The sequence below is a fragment of the Lissotriton helveticus genome, chromosome 5_1, assembly GCF_964261635.1.
Source record: "Lissotriton helveticus chromosome 5_1, aLisHel1.1, whole genome shotgun sequence".
Taxonomy (NCBI): Eukaryota; Metazoa; Chordata; class Amphibia; order Caudata; family Salamandridae; genus Lissotriton; species Lissotriton helveticus.
The window spans coordinates 717,644,805-717,666,490 of record NC_136065.1 but is presented as its reverse complement, the minus strand read 5'-3'; the positions used below and the strand labels follow the sequence as shown (position 1 = coordinate 717,666,490).

The 21,686-nt window shown below is 46.8% G+C and overlaps 1 protein-coding gene across 8 annotated transcripts in view; it reads right to left on the bottom strand.

Annotated features, from left to right (window-relative positions):
- Positions 1–21,686, bottom strand: part of PPP3CB (protein phosphatase 3 catalytic subunit beta) — a 693,000-nt gene that overhangs the window by 402,381 nt on the left and 268,933 nt on the right. For all 8 annotated transcript variants that reach the window (XM_078643132.1, XM_078643134.1, XM_078643135.1 and 5 more), the window contains exon 4: positions 4,479–4,590. In XM_078643132.1, the coding sequence (XP_078499258.1) occupies positions 4,479–4,590 (112 nt within the window). The remainder of the gene's footprint in view (positions 1–4,478; positions 4,591–21,686) is intronic.

The window sequence follows — 21,686 nt, the reverse complement described above, 5'->3', positions numbered from 1 at the left end:
ATACCTCTGGGGACTCCCTGGACTCACACTATACCTCACTTTGGTATAATATATAGAGCGCCCTCTCCCAACACTATCTGTCTGAGAAGGCATTCAGGCTGACCATTTTAGTAAGGCATGGGCTAGTGCGCAAGCCCCATGCAATTTAAAGTCCTTCATGTGAAAGACATTTACTGGGAATTTTAGCATTCACAATGTAGTGAGGATAGAATGCTCTAAATCCCTTAATTTCTCTAAAGAATGTTTACTTCATCTTTAGTTTCTGACATAGCAGACATAGTAACTCCTCGATCAATATGACTACTATGTCATGCTGACCACTGGGAACTGATCTATACAGTCTAATAGCCATGCAATACATTTTCCATATAAACTGCTGCGTCCTCTTTGGGGATCTGTTTAATGCCACCTTAAGAGATGACATTGAGGCTAGTATAAGTAGAATAGATCGAAATGGAGAGCCTTCTAAACTAAAATAGGACAGCTTCATCAAGTCTGGAATTAAAAGGATAGTTAGATGAAATATGGAAATCTTTTAAGTATGTGGTTTGATAAAAGAAGGCACTGGAAATCTTTCACCAAAATCAGTGTGGAGCAGAAGTGGTAGAGTGTCTACCGGCCCATTTATGATGTCATATGATGTGGCATCATGCATTCTGTGTCCTCGACATAGTAAGAAAAAATAGATAAAAAGTGCCCTAAAAGAGCAAAAGTAAGAAAAGAATGTTTAGGTATTGCAAGGGGGAACATTCTGGTTGCATTGTAACCCTGATCAATCAATCAGGATTTGTAGAGCGTGTCTGCTTCATCCATGAGTAAAGGATAAAGACAAAAGAACATAGTAAAATTTGGTTTTAACAAGAATAAATGTTTTTAATATTGTGAAATGTATTTAGAAGTATATATGAATCATTTGGATTATGTCAACGATTGTTGAAAAAATCACCAGGACATCAATACTACTGTATGAATACGTGTGAAAGATTTTTTTTTAAAACGAATATGTACAAGGATATGTAATCAATGTGTTTCTAATGAGTATATTATTGTTTAAATTAAAAATTTTGATATGGATGCAAATAATAAAATGACAAGACTATAAGGTTGTTTACGTAGTACTATATTGGGAAACTCAATATCTTTCCTTTGGTTCATTTTAGACTGTGTACAGTTTAAATCATAGTAGTAGTGATAACACAAACGGGAAATTTGTATTCTTTACTGTACTAAATAACCCGGTCCCTTTTGGTTTAACCTGGGCAACTCTCTGTTTTTGGACACTGCTTCACCCATGAGGATCTTGAGGCGCTGAGGGATCAAGCTGCCTATTTTCCTATTGGTTGAACATCCAGGTCTTGAGGTCCTTCCTGAACTGCTGGAGCTATGGTGAGGTTCTGAGGTGCAGGGGGAGGTTGTTCCAGGCCTTTGCCCACAAGTGGGAGAAGGAGCAACCGCCACTGTTCGTCCGGCAGATGCTTTGGGTGGCTGCTAGGGAGAGGGATTTGAAACAGAGTTTCCTGGTAGGTTGATGGAAATTCACTCATTGGTTGAGGTATGCAGGCCCTTCATTGTGTAGTGCCTTGTAGGCGTGGGCAAGCAGCTTGAACTGGCATCTCTTTGTGACTGGTAGCCAGTGGAGTTGTGAGGGATGATGCGAGTCCATCTGGGGAGATCGAGGATAAGTCTGGCTACTGAGTTCTGGATAGTCTGGAGTTTCCTCACGAGTTGGGCGGTGATTCCTATGTAGAGGGAGTTTCCGTAGTTGAGCCTGCTGGTGACGAGCGCTTGAGTGACCGTTCGCCTGGTGTTGGGTGGAAGCCATCTGAAGACCTTCCTGAGCATTCGTAGGGTGAGGAAGCAGGGGGAGGAAATGGTGCTGACCTTCTCCTTCATTGATAGCTAGGTGTCGAGGAGGATGCGGAGGCTGCAAGTGTTTTTGGTGGGTTTGGGGGTTGGGTACAGCTCGGGGGACTACCATTCATTGTTCCGGAAGGTGTCCTTGCCTTTTCTGAAGATGGGTACTTTTGTCGATGTTGCGATTGAGACAGTTGTTGTTCATCCAGATGACCACGTCTTTCATGCAACATTGGAATTTGCCCTTGATAGTCATTGGGTCATTTGTCAGGGAGATGATGAGTTGAGTGTCCTAGGCATAGGAGATGATGTTGAGTCCATGGCTCTCGAAGTTGGCAAGGGGTAACACGTACATGTTGAAGAGAATTGGGCTGAGGGATGAGCCTTGAGGTACACCGCAGGTGGTGTTCTTAGGGAGCCAGGAGTAAGGAAGGAAGATGATCTTCTGCGTTCTTCCCTTGAGGTATGATGCAGTCCATTTGAGGATTCTGATCTGGTGGAGTCTGTGGATCAGTGGTGGAATACAATGTTGAAAATGGTCTGGAGGTTGAGAAGGGTAAAGGCTGCAGTTTCTACATTGTCTAGCAGCATTCCGATATCATCCGTTGCTGCGACTAGAGCGGTCTCCATGCTGTGGTTTGCTCTGAAGCCGGATTGGGTGGGGTCGAGAAGGTTGTGGTTCTCAAGATGTCTAGTGAGCTGGAGGATGATGGCTTTCTCGATGACCATGGCTGGAAAGGGTAATAGGGAAATGAGTTGGTAGTTCTCAGGTTCACCTGTGTTCCACAGATTGCTTCTTCAGCAACGGCTTCAGGTCAGCGTGTTTCCATTTCTGGGAGAAGTGGGCTGTGGTGATTGATTAGATGAGGAGCTTGGTGAGTTCATAGCTGATGGATTGACTTACGAGGTTGAAAGGGTTGTGGGGGCAAGGGTCTGTTGGAGCTCTGGAATGGATGGATCTCATGCTAGACGCCGTTTCCTTCTCGGTGAGGATATTCCATGAGGTGAGCTGTTGTGGGTGGGCTTCGGTCGGTGTAAGGAGATTGATGCTTTCCTTGGCGGGAGGTTGGAGTGGGAAGTCTTGGTAGATGGTGTTGATTTTGTTGCGGAAGAAGTCGGTGTGGGTGCCGCAGAGAGCGTGCAAGGGTGTGATGGTGTTTTCGGTTCCTATGGGGTTGGTAAACTCCTTGACTATGTTGAAGAGTTCCTTGCTTTTGTTGGAGCTGTCCTTGATGGGGGTGGCTAGGGCAGTCTTCTTAATGTTTTTCAGGAGGTGGTGGTATCAGCTGAGGGCATCTTTGAAGTGTTTTCGGTTCCCAAGGATCTTACTGGCACGCCACCTTCTTTCCTTCTGTCTCAAGTCATGTTTCTGGGTTTTCAGTTCTGTTGCGAACCAGTTAGGGTGCATTGCTCATTTCTTGGGGTTGGTGGGTTTCTTCTATGAGACCTCATCAGTGCTTCCAGTGATCCATTCCGCGAAGTGGTCAGCAGCTTGTTCTGTGTCTTCGAGGGTGGTGGGTAGGTGGGAGTGGAGGGTGTTGGTCCATCATTGCTCTGATATCTTGACCAGCTGTGCCAAAGTCTTGCTGGCAACGGAGGCGGGGGGTTGGGGGTTCCAAGATGATGAGATGGATGATGTGGTGGTTGGCCCAGGTGAACTATTCGGTGTGGGTGTATTTTACACTGTTGCTGGCTGGAAACACACTCACACATAATTTTTCATGCTGCAGACGACCACAGGATACTGAAACAATTGGCACAATTCTGCTAGCATTAATGGAGTTCAACTGCATAAACACACAAACCAAGAAGATTGATCAATATGTTAAATTGTACAGAAACACATACAAGGCATGGAACACACAGTGAAAATGTGCCACCATCTTCTGGCAATGCACTATGGTATATGCAGTTGACTCAGATCACCAAACTCGCACTTTGTTGTGTTAGCAATCCAACTCTTCCTCGTTCAGGTGCTGCAAATTTCACAATATGAGTGCCATGGTTCATGTCCACACAAAAAAGACCATTCCTTAATTTGGGGTGTTTGCATACTGGTTATAAGTAGCTATGGTCAAATCACTGGAGCACTATTCCTGGTCAACTAGGAGGACACCAATAGTGACCTTTGCACAACAAAACATGCCAAGTGTAATAATGAAAGTGGATTTTGCCACAAGCCTGTTTAATAAGTCTCTACTTCTGCAGAAGACAAAGACAAGAAAAATGACATAGGCTACTTAGGCCCCATTTTTCTCAGTAATTTGAAGGAGGAGACGCAATTATGAGCAAGGTATGAAGATTGTCCTACGTCTTGGGTTTGGTAAGAGTTAACAAAATTTGAATTTAGCCAAAGCCTTGAAATAAATCCAGTCTGTAACATGAGCCTCAGTACTATATCAGCCTTCTGACCCCATCTTAAACCATCAACTGGACATACACGGACATCTAACCTCTTGGACAAGAACAGAATCCAGAGAAAATGTTAGTACTTTATACCTAGCCAACAACATGAAAGGGACTTTTCAAAATGAAGGACCTAAAGAAAGTACTATAAATACAAGCACATAATAACAGTAAAAAAAAGTAAAGAAAGCTATTTAACAAAGTATTCCAATACTTACATTCTTGTTTGAAGGTGAAATATTCTGTGAGGTGTCTACATTCATGATTGCCTCTCAATAGAAATAATGTATTCGGGTAAAGAATCTTCAGGACCCACAAATACAAAACACACTGTGGAAAACGAAAACATGTACAATGAAACATAGAAAGCATTCAAACATTTTATGTAAAAAAAAGTATGCATTTCTAGCACAGTAAATAGACAACAACAGCACCTCTCAACTGCCACTAATATGTTTAAAAACCTTGACACAACAAATAAGTTTGTTGCAAGGAACTCGGATCAACCATGTGAGGACATGGACATGCCATCGACTAGCTGAATTTTTGTATCTCAGTTTCATTAGCAAAGTAGAATTAGTAATGTTGACAGAAAATAAGAATGTGAATCTGGTATATTAGCTTTAAATGGTACTACTCACACAGTCAAGGATGATAAAAAGTTATAGTGCTTAATTTGTAAAAAAAAAAGAAGTGCAGGTGCTGAAGATTTTGCCAAGGAGGCCACAGCTCACTTCTTCCTCTAGTGAGCCACACGTTCAACACTCTCACTGCCTCAGTCTCTATCTTCTAACCTTGATCTGTTGTCTGTCCCCTACGTCTTTGCTCTAAGAGTCTATTTTCTAACCTCTCTAATTATTTTCTATCATCTTTGTCACACCTGGTGTGTTACCTTATTCCCTGCATTTCTGATTTGCCCTCTATTCATTCTACCCCTGCCCTTTTTCCACTTCACTTTTATCCATGCTCTGCTCTCTCTCCCCTCGATCATGGCTCTTTACAATCACTCTTCTGGCAGTGATTAGCTGTGTCTCCGTTTTATTATTTGTCTGCTTTTTTCCTCTGTCCTGTCCTCTACATCCTTACATTCTATCTTCTCTCTTCTTAATGCTCTCTTCTTCACATCATGGCTGCTTTCTCTTTGTATCTGATTTGCTCTCCTTTTCTTCTACTTAGCTCCGTCTTATCTCTCTCCTCTCCTGTTGTTTCTTTCTCATCTTTACTCCTGCTCTCTCTCTCATCCATAACACTGCTGCTGCCTGTGACCCCTGTCATCAGCCTGTACATGTCCCTGCTATTTTGAACTCTGTGTTTTCCTGTTGTCTTTTCTAAAGAAGAGGAAGATGACATGTGTTTTACTTTCTTACCTACACCCAGTGCAAAAACAAAATCTACATCAAATGAAAATGTTTTTTTTGCATATATTAATCAGTGCAGTATAACTGGGTTATTTGCAGAACAGGTAGCTGCTCAAGCACAGCAGGTGATGTCACTACTAGTGCTGCCTGTAATTAGTAGGTCCAGGGATGGCGACGGCATTGGCATCCACTGCTCAGCTTGCTGTGACCCTGCCTGCTACAGCACAGGCATTGTCCCCAGCTGTAATGCTGCCAGTATGGCTGTGGTGCCTACTGGACTCACGCACGCTCAGCAATTACCATGCTGGGGTGCAGCGCACAGATTCTACAGGTGACGCCATGGCGCACAAAAGTTGTGTTGGGCCACAGCCTCATCGAGCACGTTGAGGATAGCAGCAATGCAGGGCTGCAGGATATGCTACTCTGGCTACACAGCAAGTGGAAAGTCCACACTTACTTTCGTTTATTCTTCCTCAAGAGCCCTCACTCCCAAATTCCAAATGCGTTCTCGCAGCTTCAACTCCGTCTTGAGCCAGCCCCCAGCTACAATTAACCAATGGGAGGCTTAGGCTCAGGCAGTGGCAGGGTGCAGCAGACTCGGGGAATAGAATGCAAGACATAGTTTGTCGATGACTTCTTGGATTTGTGATCGGCGAGATGACATCATCACTAACGTGGTGATACACAATCATGCCTGCCTGGACAGGTGTATGCTGGCCTGTCTATGAACGTTTACCAGCCAGTCACCATGCAATGTATGTTATTCTTTTTATTTTGAATTTGAACAATTAATATTGAGACCACCACCTGCAGGGTCAGAAATTGTAGCCCCGGCCCTGTGAAAGAAGTGCAGGTGCTGAGCACCTGAAAGCACCTGCTCAAATTAAGCACTGATAAGGCAGCAATTAATCAATTAATATAGGCTAGTTTCCTACGGCTTTGAAGCTATGGATGCAAAGGTATGCTGCCTTATCACCTGAATGTCATCCTAACTATGTTATTGCTATCTTCTACGTGGCAGGTTGATCAATCCAATGAGAGAGAAAATATTAACAGATAACCCCAACCTTAAGAAAACTTCTTGGCTTCCTAGTCCATTTATATCTAATTCAAGAATCTTTTCATCGCCCTGAAAGCCTCCAATACCAGAAAGTCATGTGTATCAAATTCCCACTGGATTTAGGATGGAACTGCTTCTATCAAAAAAGTCAGGAAAAAATACAAAAAGCTCCCTTTTTTTAGACAACACTGATAGGCGGTGTGACCAGGAAGAAGACAGGCCTCGCACTGCATCAGATCCTGCTCTTTTTACACACCAGCGCACAGGTGTCTCCACTGACACATTTCATCCCGCTTTCTGTTCTTTCTAGGTGCAGCTGAGTATAATAACACATCAACTTGTTTCAGTAAAACGTATGGGAGGGCCTCGGGTTTACTGTAAAGCATTGGGGATTTTCGTACATGCCACACATTTTTCAAACTTCGGATCGCTCATCTGGTTTTTCATTGACAGCCTAAATGACCCAAGGCTTGGTTTACGTGTTGCTGGCAGCAGCGGCTCCTTCGTTATGGTGCAGGAGTATTGCTCCCTGCCAGCAAATGTCAACACGAAAAAATGATAATAAACCCATTTTATTATCATATTATTTTTCTTCAGGAGCCGAGTCTTAGTGCCGGACAATCATGACGACAGCACTGAGGGAGGTGACAATGGATTTCAGTGCAGTGATGCGGAACACCGCACTGAAATGCGTGAGTGTCACACGTGATGCGTGATACTTGACAGGACTGGCGAGTGCGCATGTTTGGCCAGCTGTCTTAGGATGGCCAAACCGATGTGCGCACTGAGATCTCCCCAACCAGAGCTGTGCTGCCGGGTGAAGTGAACAGCAGGCACGGGCCATGGGAGGGCAAAACCAGCCCACTTAGGCAAATCCCGGCGCTTCTGTCATGCTGATATTACCAGCATGAGAGCAGCGTCTGGATTGGACGTAGTGGAGTCTGGGAGCCTGTGCACTAGCAGCAGAAGAGCAGCGAGTGGCAGGTAAGTGCTTTTATTTATATTTGTTATTGTTCCCCCCACACTGCCCCACCACTTTGGTCACAACAGTTAGCATATCCACAAGTAAGCAAATGATGTAGATCATTGACAGTCAGTTCAAATCAGCTGATTGGCGAGGTTTATTTAGTCCTTAACGGACAATGTCATCAAGAGAAGAGATGTTCTGCGTTATACTGGCATTTTTAGAGTTTGGCTGTGTAGATTGTGGAAGGCAGGTTTCTGCCTGCAAGATTAACACTCTGTTGGGCATACAGGTGTGCCTGACTAAACGATTTTGCCACAAACGTTTTATTATACCCAAATGGAGACTAGACTAGTCTGCCACAATTCCAGTAATACTATTAAGAAACTAGCTCAGCCTAAATGACGGGACATGGATATGACAAAAACAGTCTGCAATCTTATTTACAACTTGGCTTGCAGTGTGCACACCTGTGGGGGTGTGAGTGGTGGTTAAGAATAAGTGGGCAACTAGCCCGCAAAGCAATACTACTCCACCATAGAAAATATAGAATGTGAAAACAAGTATGATTTACAATGCACTTTGTTTGGCTCTCTATTATTATGTTCCCTCTAATTAAAACCCTATAGGATAATCATTCAAGAAAAGGACATCCCTGTATTTTCCAGGAGTACAGTTTTACATTTACACTTCTCTTTCACTGATGCTAAACACAACGCTAAATAGAGAATTACGAGTTAGTTAGTACAGAATAAGAGGTCTGCGTGTTCCTGAAGAATGCCCCATGACCAACAAAAGACTGCTTCTCAAGGGGCAGACAAATGTTGACCTTTATTAATGACAAGGCCGGCACCTGACACAGCCCCCGCAGCACAGATTTTCATTTCTTATTACTAAGTACCGGATACATTATTGGCATCCCACTAGATACTGTTTTAACTATTTAACCAGGTAACCAATCATAACACATTTAAGAAGTAGTACTCTGAATCAAACAAGCAGACATACATATATTTGCTAAAAACTAAATTCATGGAGAGCACACTTGCAGTACAATCAGTTCCAGTCGAGGAGCCACCACAATAATGATGTATGCCAGCTAACTGGTGAAAGGTCGGCATCCTTTTTTCTTTTTTTGATAATTTTAGTGTTTTTTTGAACAAGAAAGTACCAGCAGTAATCAAGTCAAGTATATTACAGCAATGATAAGACATCTCCACATTATATATACGGGGTGAATTTGCACAACATGGTCCAACAGACTCTCACGCAGTGCTCACAGTTCCCGGAATGAGATGCATCTATTCTATCTGCCCCCGCCATTTGCCCCAATCCTTACGGTGTTTAGCCGGACACCCTCTGGCCTGGAACCTTGGCTTCTCTTGCGCTGCGCACCAGTCTACACCTCTGCGCCATTTCGCTATGCCAGGAGATACCGGATTTAACCATCTTGCAGCAATGTCTCGCTTGGCCACCATTATGGCAGTAGTCAGAAATTGTTTGTCGGCTCGGGATCCATCTAATCCATCTGTAATTCCCAGGAGTATATTTAATGGGTTTTGTAGGACTTTCCAGCCCAGTACCTCTGTGAGTTCTTTTTCTATAGAGTCCCAATATTGTGCAATACCATGTGAAAGAAGTCTGCTTGGTCGTGATCGCAGTGTGCGCATGATGTGGTTGGTTTGATATCTCCGCTATAGAGGCGCTTGGGTGTTAGGTAGGCAGTGTGTTAATAGTATAGTTGGATCAGACGGAGCCTGGCTGAGGTGGTGACTGTTTTGGGTGCCATCATTGCCTCTCTCCCATCTTCCTCTTCAAGAGGTCCTATCCATTTTTCCCACTGGTTTCTTAACCGGTCTAGTGTGTTTGGGGTGTTATTGGTTAGGGAGCGATAAATACAAGAGACCCCCCTTTCCCAGGTTACCTGTCATAGTTTGCGCCTCAGGGGGACTATACTCTTGGAGCGATGTGCCATTGGGTACATGCATGTGGAGGGCGTGACGTAGCTGCAAATACAGATAGAATTGTGAGGAGTGTAGGGAATAGTGGGTTTGCAGGTTTTGGAAAGTGCGCATGTGGTTGCCTGTCCACGTGTCCCCAAGCTGTGAGATACCAATGAGGTCCCATGTCCGGAATCCCTCCAGTCTGCTGACCTCCCGAAGCCAAGCCCCTTGCCAAAGTGGCGTATATTGGGTCAATTTATTCATCCATTGGGTGTGGTGTTCGGAGGCGCACAAAGCTAGGAGAACTGCTTGCGTCACAGTTGGCAAGGTTCTAGGGATACGTCCCCCGTACATCATGGCCTAGATCTTGGGCAGGCCCAGGTTGCTCAGTTCTACTCTGAAAGCTGGGGCCGACCAACCACCGTTAAACCGTTCGTGCAGTATGAGTAGGCGGGTGGCCAGGTAGTATAGGTATAGATTGGTCATGCCCAGACCTCCATCAAAGGATGGAATCCGGCATTGGGACAGGGCCATGCGAGGTCTCCGCCCGCCCGAAGGAATTTAATTGTCAGACTGTCGAGCTCTTTAAACAAGGTCCGTGGAAAATGAAATGGAGTGTTTTGAATCATGTAAAGGAACCTGGGGTGTATGATAATTCTTCCCAGGGGATTGAGAGGTAACGTCTGCCACCTGTGGAGGTAATCTCGGGCTTTCTTCACCAGTGGGGTGACGTTGAGTGACCAGGCGAGTGTCAGAACTGGTAAAATTCCGTTGGGGTCCTCAGGAGCCATACCCTCAAGAAGCCCACCTTCCAGCAGCCTTGACTCAAGCTTAACTGCACTGAGTATCAAAGTGGCTAGATGGGGGGAAGGGAATTAGGGCGGGTACTGTGGGGAGGGAGACCTGGAACGAGCCGTTGTCCTTGATTAGCTTTCCTTTCGCGTTTAGTAAACTCTGAGACTATATTTATCATGGGTTAAACAATGCCAACATAACTGTAAAAGAAAAGCAGGAAATGCATGCAAAGAACAGTTGTTGTGTACATCTTGTCAGGCTTCACTGGCAATTTCTGTCCCTATAATTCTCAAGGATACAATGTTATGGCTACACAACCCTGTTTCAAAACTAAGCACACATTCATGTAAAGAGCCACCTGGCTTTAGACACAATGTTCCGTAATGATGTGCTTTAACCACAGTTAAATATCACAGTGGTATTTCCAACAACCTTTTTGCAATAACCCAACACATTACATATGCTAATGAGTCAGAATAATATTTAAATGCCCAAGGGAGCGCTTCAGCGCTATGTATCAGAGTTCAAATATGCAAATGTCCAGGAAGAGCATCAGAGCGATGCACTGAGTCCAAATATGCAAATGTTCAAAGAGCGCGTCAGCATGATGTGACCAAAATGCTAGCGTCATGAATATGTAAATGCCCGAAGAGAGCTTCAGCGCGATGTGCCAAGTTGCCAAAATCACCAAACATGAAAATGATCAAAGGGTGCTTCAGCGCGATGTACAACAGTGCCAAAATCACCAAACATGTAAGTGACCAAAGAGCGCTTCAGCGGGATGTACAAAGTGCCAAAATCATCAAACATGTAAATGCTCAAAGAGCGCTTCAGCGCAAAATGCAAAATAACAAAAACAGCAAATAACAAAGACAACACATAGTTCCTTTCACGATGCTGTTGGTTAAGAAAGGAACAATCCTATCTGATTGTAGCTGAGAGAGGATTTACAACCTGGGAAAAGAAAACAGAAATCTCCTTGCTGCAACCGGAATCTTCTTTCAGCAACCGGAGAACAGGAACAGCTGCTGCTCAAGCTCAGGGTTCTCAAGAACTAGCAATGAGAACAGGGTGTGGCCCCTATTTAAAGGGCTCAGGAAGAAGCTTCCAGATTCCAGCTCACAGGTAAACTACTGGAGCTGAGAAAGGACAATAGGCCTTGATAACATCAAAGTCTGCAACAAGCATTGGCACAGACACATGGCAAAGTCACAACAAGCAGTGGTAAAAACAATAGAAAACAGTAAACATGTGCCAGACAAGGTGCAGCAGGAAACTGACGTGGCAGAATCATGACAGTGAGATCAGGGAGCAAGGCCACCCAGATTCCCAGATACTTGAATGACTGACTTCTGATAGGTATCGTGGATTGCAAATGAAAGTAGTCCCTTGATAATTGGAGAGGGATCAGGACGAATTTGCTGGGGTTTAGTTTCAGACCAGAGATTTGCCCAAAGAGGTGCAATGTCCAGGGCAGTGGGGGCCAGACTGAGCCGGTTCATCCAAAAAGAGCAAGACATCATCTGCCTATGAAGCGATTTTGTCTTCTTCAGAGTATGGCCATCTCCAGCTCTGAATATGATAGTCCGAACGTATAAGGCATGCCAAGGGCTCCATCGCTAGGGCGAACAGAAGCGGTGAGAGGGGGTAGCCTTGCCTCATACCCCTTTCAATGGAAAATAATTCCGAAAGTGCCCCATTGACCAGCACTCGAGCCTGCGGCCGAGAGTATAACACTTACGGAAGTGTTGGCCCATGCCCATCTCGATCAGGACATCTTCCAGATATCGCCAGTCTACAGAATCAAACGCCTTTTCAAAGTCAATGAGGAGAAGTACTAAATAAGAGGTTAGTGATTGGTGATTGGCTAAGGCTAAATGGAGGCGTCTGAGCCAGTGTCTGATCCCATGAGATGGCATCAATCCACATTGGTCTGGGCAGACCAGTTTGGATAAATACAGCTTCAGTCAGTGGGAAAGGATCGAGGCAAATATTTTAACCTCTGTGTTTATGTGGGAGATTGGGCGATATCCGGCGCAGTTTGATGAGGGAGGTTGTGTTTTGGGGATTACTGCAATGGTGGCGGCGTCTGTTTCAGGTAAAAATGAGCCATTCTCGACCGCTTCAGCGTATATGTGCGATAGGTGCGGGACAAGTATCTCTCAGTAGGCAGAGTAGTACTCCTGTGGGAGACCATCGGGTCCGGGGTTTTACCTGAGGCGGTGCGTGATATGGAGTCATTAATTTCTTCATTTTCTTTTGCCTCAACTTGGCTCAGGCTAGGGAATTGGAGGTGTTCTTGGCTCTGGTTTGAGAGAGAGAGTTCGGGGCGTTGCTTTGAGTGGAGTTTAGAATAGTAAGTGGCGAAGGTCTGGGCCATCGCCTAAGGTAGGCAATGAACAGTACCTTCAAGATCTTTGATCTCCGGGATTATACGATTAGCCATTGGGTATGTGGCCAAGCGGTGTAGGAGTTTCCCATTCTTGTCCCCCCACTTATACACCCTGGCTACAGAGGATCTCCACAGTAGCTTGGCAGCCTCCATGGAGATTTGCTTGATTTTGTCCTGCAAATGCACAAGTTGCCTCTCTTGTATGCCTTCTAGCTGTTAAGTTGTTCGCTTTCCAAGGAGAGTCACTACGACCCCAAAGAGAGTGATTTGAGTGTCTTGGGCTAAGCGTTTGATTTTGAGTTGACCCTTGGTGAAGTTACAAATAGTGGCTTTGCCTGCTTCCCATAAGGTACTCAGGGAGGAGACCGAGTCATGATTAGTAAGAAAGTATTGTTGAAGCTCAGTACGGATGAAGTATGTCAGGAGTGTCTCCTACCCTCAGAAATATTGGTGAGGGATTGCATATGCCTCTAGGAAGGATGGTAAGATGTCTGATTTTCTGACAGTCTAGTGCAGGCATAAAGATATGGTTGATTCGTGAGTGCCTGTGGTGTGCTGCAGAGGTGTGGGTATATTGTTTGGTCTGGGGGTGCCAGATACTGAAAGAGTCGCATACAGAGAGGGTGCTTGCCTAATTAGTGAGGAGTTTTACGTGAGTGGATCTCGTGCTGGATGGTGAGCTTGGGGTGTTGAGTCCTGGGTGCATAACTGTGTTGAATTCTCCACCAATTACCGTCAACCCTTAGGGTAATAAGACAATAAGGTCTGTGGTGCGTTTCATGGTCGAAGTGAGCAATGATGGAGGGGAATATATGGAGAGTAGGTTGAGGTTATTTCCTCCTATAGACCCTCTAAGGGCTATAAAGCTCCCTGGGGGTCGTTAGAGGCCATTTTAGGTGTAATGGGGAGGTTGCGTTGCATGAGGATTGCCACACCCCATGAACCCCAGGTAAACCCTGAGTGCCAGTCTCTGTCGTAGCCATAGCGTGCTAGGAAGGGGTAGTTACTGCCCATCAGCTGAGTTTCTTGAACTAATATTATGTTGGCTGCCTGGCGTTGGGCATATCGTAGGACTGCTGTTCGTTTAACTCTGTCTAGTAACCCGGTAACATTCCATGATAGTTTGCAGAGTGAATCTACGCCATTACATATGTTTGTCACTGTGGATAAGGGTGTTGATGGAGGTCTGTAAGGCATGACCTGGGTGTGGAGCTTTCTACACTGCGTGCAAACTGCGGAATCATGGGTATCTCCCTGGGCTGTGGCTAATGCGTGTGACTGTTCTGCTGCTGGGTGGAGTTGCTGGTGTGGTGAACATAATGCAATAACTGATACTCAGGACAACAGCCCCCTCCCATCCCTCCCCCCACTCCATTCTTTGAGAACGGAAGCATCTGTCAGTTCAAGTGAACAAAAGAGAAAAAACAAACTAGAACGCTTGGGTATGGACTTGCGTGGAGGACCCCTCCTTACATAAGGATACTTATAATTGCAATGTGAGAGAACTATACTTTACAGTGAAATCGTCTATCTGAAGATATGCCATGCAGAATGTCTCTGAGTAGTCATTACTCAGCCAAGGTGTTCCTCCTAGAAGCGCCGGACTTCGAGAGAGGTCCGAGTCAGCTCAGTCCAGGTGGGGAGCCTTGGGTGAGGGGTCACCAGGTTCTGAGCGGGTCATGGAATCGGATCTTTGTGGGGAACGGGAGCTGTTCAGTGGTGCACAGTCCCTAGGATGCAGTCCGGGGCTTGCAGGTGCGCCTGATCTGACTCAGCGCGTTCTTCGTCCCCTGTGGGCGCTTGTGCATCTTCTACTTGGCTTGGTCATCTCGCCTGGGCGTCCCGAGTCCGGGCCCTGGTGGATGGAGAAAAAGCGTTTGCCCTCAGCGGCTGTTCTTCAGTCAGCCAAGTCCAGGCCGCCTCTGGAGAATCAAAGACAAGGGATTTGTTTTGGAACACCACCCGAAGGCGGGACGGAAAGAGCAGCCTATATTTGAGGTTCAGAGCAGGCAGTTTCTGTTTCACCTCAAAGAACGATCTTCTTTGAGACTGGACTTACTGTGTATAATCTGGGAAGATCATTATTGTTTGCCATTGGTACGATAGAGATTTTTGGTAGCGTGCTTCATTTAGGATGAGGTCCCAATCTTTGAAGTTGAGGATCCTGGCGATGATAGGCTTGTGTCGTGCTCCAGGTGGGGGTCTTGGGGCCAGAGAGTGGAGGGCTCGCTCGATCGCAAACCAAGTGGAAAGGGAGTCCTTAGGCATCCAGGATTTTATCCATTGTTCAATAAAGTGGCTCATTTGGCCTTGTTCTGATCCTTCCGGGAACCCCACTAGGCAGAGGTTATTACGTTGTGATCAATTTTCAGCATCCTCTGTACTTTTGTGCAGTTCCTTGGTGTGGGTTTGCAGAAGTGTAACCTGTTACTTCAGTTGGTGGACATCGTCCTCGATTGTGGAAATGCAAGTTTCTCTTTAATCCGAGCCGTCGCGTTGTGGAGGTCTAGTCGAAGGAGAGCCATTTCAACCTGGACTTCGCCAATTTTATTTTCGGCTGAGGCGCTGATTGCTTGTAGAATGGTATTGAGGTCGGCTGCAGCAGGGGGTGGTTTCTCTGCGGGCCCGCTCGCTGGCCCGGGATCGTTAGTTGTGAATTGGTTCATCTTGGTCTGCATTGGGGAGGCTTAGGTCCTTAGTCTTTCCCCATGCTGGTGACAGAGTGTGCACCTTACTTGCGTCTAGTGCCTCAGAGTGCAGGCTGGGGCACCCAAAAGGAAGAAGGGAAGTGTTCAGCCGTGGCTCTGGGCATTGGACGGGGAAAGAGAGCGTCCGGTATGCCTGCAAGGGTCTGTCTCGCTGTGTTTAGTGGTTAGCGGTGCAGAAATGAGATGGCATACGAGTTATTAGGTCCCTGCCATCTTCTACTCGCCAGATCAGTTAATCATGTTGTCACAGTGCTCCGGTGGGCGATCAGAGCGGCTGATCACGATTCAGTCCAGGGTCCTGTTCTCTGGAGGGCCTCTCTGGGCCACATTGTTCAGTTGGGCCACTGGAGTAGGTATCGGTAATCAGCGGTACAGAGTCAATGAGGGGCCGAGTTTGGGACAGAGTCCATTGTGGGGCCTATGTGAGAGTGCAGTGAGGCCTCCAGCTGGTGGTCCACATTCCTGGGCCGCAACGGCTCCTCTCCGCCACCTTCTCTAACTGCCCAATCTCCCAATGGAGGGCATATAACGGGGAGGAATGTTCCACGTGAGGTGTTCCAAGCTGCGTAGAGCTGGAAGAGTTCAGGAGGTATACCTTTGGGAGGCTCCACAGGTGAGACTGATGGGCACTGCGGGGGGGTCACGATTTCCTCTAGGGCCAACCACACCCGACAGCTTACCGGATTGTTGAGGGGATGACGGGAGGCACTCACTAATCGCTGGCTTGCTGCAGTGGTCTCTTCCCTTTCTTTGGAATGAGCTTCAGACTGGCGTCCATTGGTACGCGCTCAGTTCTTTGTTTGTGCCCGGTTTTAGGCCCGCCTCCGGTAGGCTCCGATGCAGTCCTTCTCCGGGCCAACAATTTGCATAAGCTTTGCTGGCTCTTGGATGGTCAGCCGAATCGTCACAGGGCCGCCAACCTCTGTCCAAGCACTGGGCCCATGCGTCGGCCCCCGCGGGCCGTCTCAGCCCACCACTTCAGTCGAGTTTGTCCTGGGCGGGAAACGAGTCGCAGGATGCCTATGGTGTTCCAGAACGTTCCCCGCAGCCCGCTGTAGCACGGGCCCACGTTCTTCTTGGTCGCGGATGTAGCGTGTGCAGCCCCGGGAAGAAGGCACTAGGCCCTGCCGGGCTACCCATGTCTCAGGGTCCGGGACGCCTCTAAGTTGGGCCGTGTTCAAACCCAGTCACAGTCAGCTGGTGTGCTCCAGTTCGGATGCTGCCGGGGTCCACCCAGGCTCTAAGTCACTCTCCAGCGCCATGCTTTAGGGAGGCTGTAACAGGCCCGGACTATCTCCGCAGGGGCCGCGGTGTGTCGCACAGGCCGTGTCCGTGCCAGGCCAGGATCATCCTCCGCGTCTAATATGTCTCTCTGCAGGTCTCATATAACTCTCATGCCACCGCATCGAAATACCTCAGATCCAGTGGCTCTGTCACTGTCTCAGTCAGCGCTTCTCACCTACCGGCTAGATCACAAAATCTCATTCAGTGGGTCTCATCGCCATCTAGTGCAGGCAATTGGCCCTAGGGTGACCAACCGTACGTAAATTTCACGGACAGTCCGTAAATTGGACCTCACGTCCGTTGTCCGAGAGGATCGCTTTTACGGACGCCTTTTGTCCGTAATTTTGGCCCTCACAGGGACAACTGCTCCCTGTGAGAAGCCTTAGCCCCATGATGGGGCCACCTTGCATTCCTCCACGGAGAACAAGAGCAGCCCCACCCGCCCATTGTCATTCTGTATGCCGCTGATTGCCACATACAGAATGACAATGGGTCAGTCTGGGCTTGGGTTGGAAAGCAAGCAAATGTCTCTTTTCAACAAAGGGCTATAATGAAACCTGCTTTTAAGCAACAATATTACATTTGGTGTAAACCTTCAGAGGTTTCCTTTCATAGAAACGCAGAAAGCAAACCAAGTCCTTTGAATTTAACAATGATGCCTCCAACAGGATAGTCATACTATTCAGACCGGCCATCCTATTTTGTTTCCAGCTGCTACCAATAAATGTAGCTGAAAATGTTTTCAGTGAAAAAAGGCTACTGAGAGAGTAATGGCAGCCGTCCCGGATGTGGAGGTTCGATAATGTGGCAGTAGTTCTCCCAATCTAGAAGAGGTGCCCAGTTCCAGCCTCTCTTTTACATTACTTTTAAAAAAGCGGGAGAGCAGGAGACTACTGGAGTGCCCAGACGCTTTATTATTTATTTTGCAGTTATATACAGCGCAAACTTGATCCAAAGTCAGTGCAGCGCTTTACATGAGCATCTGCTATATAAGTTCCCGGGAGGTTAGGTGATTTTCCAAGAATCACAGGCTGTTGAGACAAGGCTGGCACTCGAACCCGGTTCACCACTAGGCCTGGGCAGAACTTGTAGAATTTCACTCTGTGGAATTCCACAGAGTTAAATATAAATTCCATGAAATTTCGCAGGGTTCTGTAAATGGCAAAAAAATGCTCATCGCACTGTCACTTTGCACCGGTGGCACGTTTTGTGCTTAAAAATCCGGGCGAACAGCAGCACGTGCGTGTCAATTTTGTTTTGCATGCTCCTGCCTAGCTTTTTCTCCCTGCTGCTTTTGTTTCCCAACTTTCCAACCCACCCAATCTGATCATCCACTTCCCAGTTACTATTTTAACAACTGGATGAACATTAGATTTGGGTCTATATATGGAAAGGATGAGGTGGACTGGGTGTTTTTAGATCGAGTGTACTATGCAGCACAATCTGGCTGGATGCAAAAGACCTATTGTGGGCTCTCCAAGAACTTACAGGGACTTACAGCCCACCTGTAGCTCACCATTGGCAGGCTTTATTATTTCTCTCATTTACTTTTTTCTTATTTAATGTCTTTATTTGTCCCATCCTGTCCAGCTTGTCTTTGTCCTCTGTGTGATTGGCTGTCTTCTAGCCTTCCACTGCTCACTTTTAGTGAACTCCCTTTTTTTTTTTAGATGCTTTATGAGAATGCATTTTTTTATCCCTCTCCCTTGTGTGCTTCTCCCCCTGCCAAATACTCACCTGTTCCGCTACAGCATTCCCTGTTGCTGTCTCCCTCGTGTTGCAAGCTCTTTTCATGCTTCTTCATCTGCCAAGCTCCCTAGCCCCACCATGATTGCTGCCTTTTTAATGCAACTAACAACCATTGACAAAGCCAATAGTTCTGGCTTGTTGCAGGTGTAACGTTACTTGTTGTGTTATATATCTGACAAGAGGCAAAATACCAGTCAGGCGGTACACTATACTAAGCACAGATTTTTAGCTGAGGTGTTTTAAGCCACGCCCTTTATTACATCACACACCCACTTTGGAGAGACCCCCCAGTTTTTTCATCCCACTTAAAGCCCTGGAAAACACACCATGTCAGAGTCTCCCCATGGCCTGGCACTGTGCATCATGCATGACTCAGATTGCCTATGTGCAAGGGCATGGTGAACCCTTTCCTGTCCCACGCCTTGCTTTAGGAACTAGAGCAGGGGTGACATTCTTGCTGGGCCTCTTCTTTCTGCAACTCTGCAGACAAAGGCTCAGCTCATAATTAATATGAAACGGTGGGTGAGTGAGTAAGTGAAGGGAAGGGTGGATGGCTGGATAGATTGGTGAATGGATGGATAATGAGAGAAAGGATGGATGATGTGGGTGGAAGGATGGATGAGAAAAAGTAAAAAGATGGATGTATGGGTGGAAGGGTAGATGGATGGGTAGAAGGGTGGATGGATGAGTGATAGGATGGATGGATTAGTGAAAGGGTGGATGATGGGCGAGTGAAAAGGTGGATGAAGGGCGAGTGAATGGGTGGATGGATGAGTGAAATAATGGATGGATTGATGAATTGATAAGTGAAAGGGTGAATGGATCGACGGATGAGTGAAAGGGTGGAACTAAGGATGGATGAGTGAGTGAAAGGGAGGGTAGATGGACAAAAAGATGGATAGATGAGTGAAGGAGTGAAAGGGTGGATGGATGAGTGAGTGGATTAGTAGCTGGATGGGTGGAAGGAAAGAAGGAAGGATGGTTAAATGAAAGGGACGATGGTGAGAAAGGGAGGATGGATGGATGACTGACTGAATGGGTGGAGGGTAGAGTGACTGGGTGGATCGATGAGTATGTGAAAGGATGGCTTGATGGGTGAAAGGTTAAAAGGCTGGATGGATGATTGAATGGATGGATGGACGAATGGGTGGAAGAGTGGATGGATGAGTGTACCAATGGATAGAGTGAAAGGTTGGATGGATGGATGAGTGAAAGGGTGGATGGAGGGATGGATGTGTGAAATGATGGATGGAAGAATACATGATGGATAGGTTTGCAAATGGTTGAATATGTTTGGGTATGGATGTGCTTAAATATATACTATTGCGCGACCTCCTTTGATGTGTCTGTAAAACTTACCTTTTGTCCCGAAGTTTTGTCCTGAATTTTGACCTCCTGCCCTGAATTTATGTCCTGAATTTTGGCCCTTTGTCCTGAATTTTTACACTCACCGTCCTGAATTTGCACCCATGCCAGTTGGTCACCCTAATTGGCCCGGTTCTCAGGAGGTGGTTCTCTCAATCTCTCAGCAGCTCCACAGCTCGTCAAGTCACCCATTGGCAGTCCAGGAGGGTATCCTCAGGCACTGGGTCGTGGTAAGTGCAGCAATGCTTAAGGATGGCTGGACGGATGACAGAAAGGTCCGGAGCACTCAGAGTGCGACCGCCATCTTGACACTCCAAGCGGCATCCTTTTTGGGTCGAGGGACCATCCGGTCTGCCGAAGGCAGAACCGGAAGTCCGGAGATCTTATGTTGTGGAGTAGGGCAGTTTAAACCCGCCTCTCTGCTCCGTTCTCTTCCATTGGCTGGCTTCCTAAACGGAGGCCAGCCATTGGAAGAGAAGGGAGTCACTCCAAACAAGCCCCGTCTTTTTCGGATTCGGGGGCGTAGGTTTTGCTGTTCTTTAGACAGTGACGTTGTCTGTCACTCAAAACAGCAAAACCACGCCCCCGAATCCAAAAAATTTCAGACTTGCCGGCCGCCATTTTCTTTTCCCCGCATTGAAGGTGAGCCTCGAGCCTCTGCCTCTGCCCCCGTTTGTGCCGTTTTTAGTGCCATAGTCGACATACAAATATCTAGTACCTATTTGTCAGAACGATGGGAGAAATTCTTATTTGAAGACGACTCATTAAGCAGTGCCACTTAATTTACCTCAGCCAGGAGGGACTACGCCACTGACGCTGCTTTGCTCAACCAGCCCTCTCTCCGTGTCGACGGCCTGCCTCTGCGCCGCTGTAGTGGGCTGTCCTAGGAGCTAACACGGCGCCGAGCTGCGGGTAGTAAACAGTCTCTGCAGCTGCACAGGAGGGAGGGAGCGTGGCAGCCAGGAGTGTCAGTAGGAGCTTCACTGCATAGGCGAGGTTGGCGGTGTCACCACGGGAGCTCACTCAGAATCCGCTCAAGAAAATATGGATGCCCGGGAAGCACACATCGCAGAGGAAGGGTGAGTGGCTGGGATCTGCCTTACTTGAGAATGGGAAGTTTAATACTTTCAGGGTCTCATGCCCCCGCCTCCCCCTAGGTCATTAGGGACGCTGTTTCAAGCCCCGAGCTTTCCACCTACATACCGTTGTCTTCAGGTTGCATTTGTGTGCATATAGCGCTTACGACCTCTTGCGAGGAATCGAAGCGCTTATTTTGCAGCGAGTAGGTCGTCCTAAGTGTTCACCCAGCCTTCTATGCTAACACGCTTCCATTGTTACTTTGGAATATGTGCCATTAGAGTGTATATCAGACATAGAGCCGTGAATCGCATACTTCCATATGTCTGCAGAGGAATGCACCTACCTGTGCAGTTACAGGCTGTTAATTGCGCCAGGTCTTGTAAGCGAGCAGCGTCGAACCAACCTGATGATATTTGTTTTCTTTACAGAGCTGCTGGTCCCCCCTGCTATCCGGAGGCGTTAGCCCCTGCATCCTAATTGAAACTCCGCACAAAGACATGGGCATTACCAGTGATCTGTCCAGCTTCACACAGTACCGGTTTAAAAACTTCTTCATAACGCCTTCCCCGCTGCCCAGCCTCAGACAAGTTCTAATTGGTTTATTATTCATGTTATTTCAGCTTCTGTTTTATAGATGATGGAAACGTGGGGGTGGGCAGTCAACAGCGAATCAACATTTGTCTATTTTTGTATACTGTCTTATTTGTGCAATTTTAGGCGGCCATCGC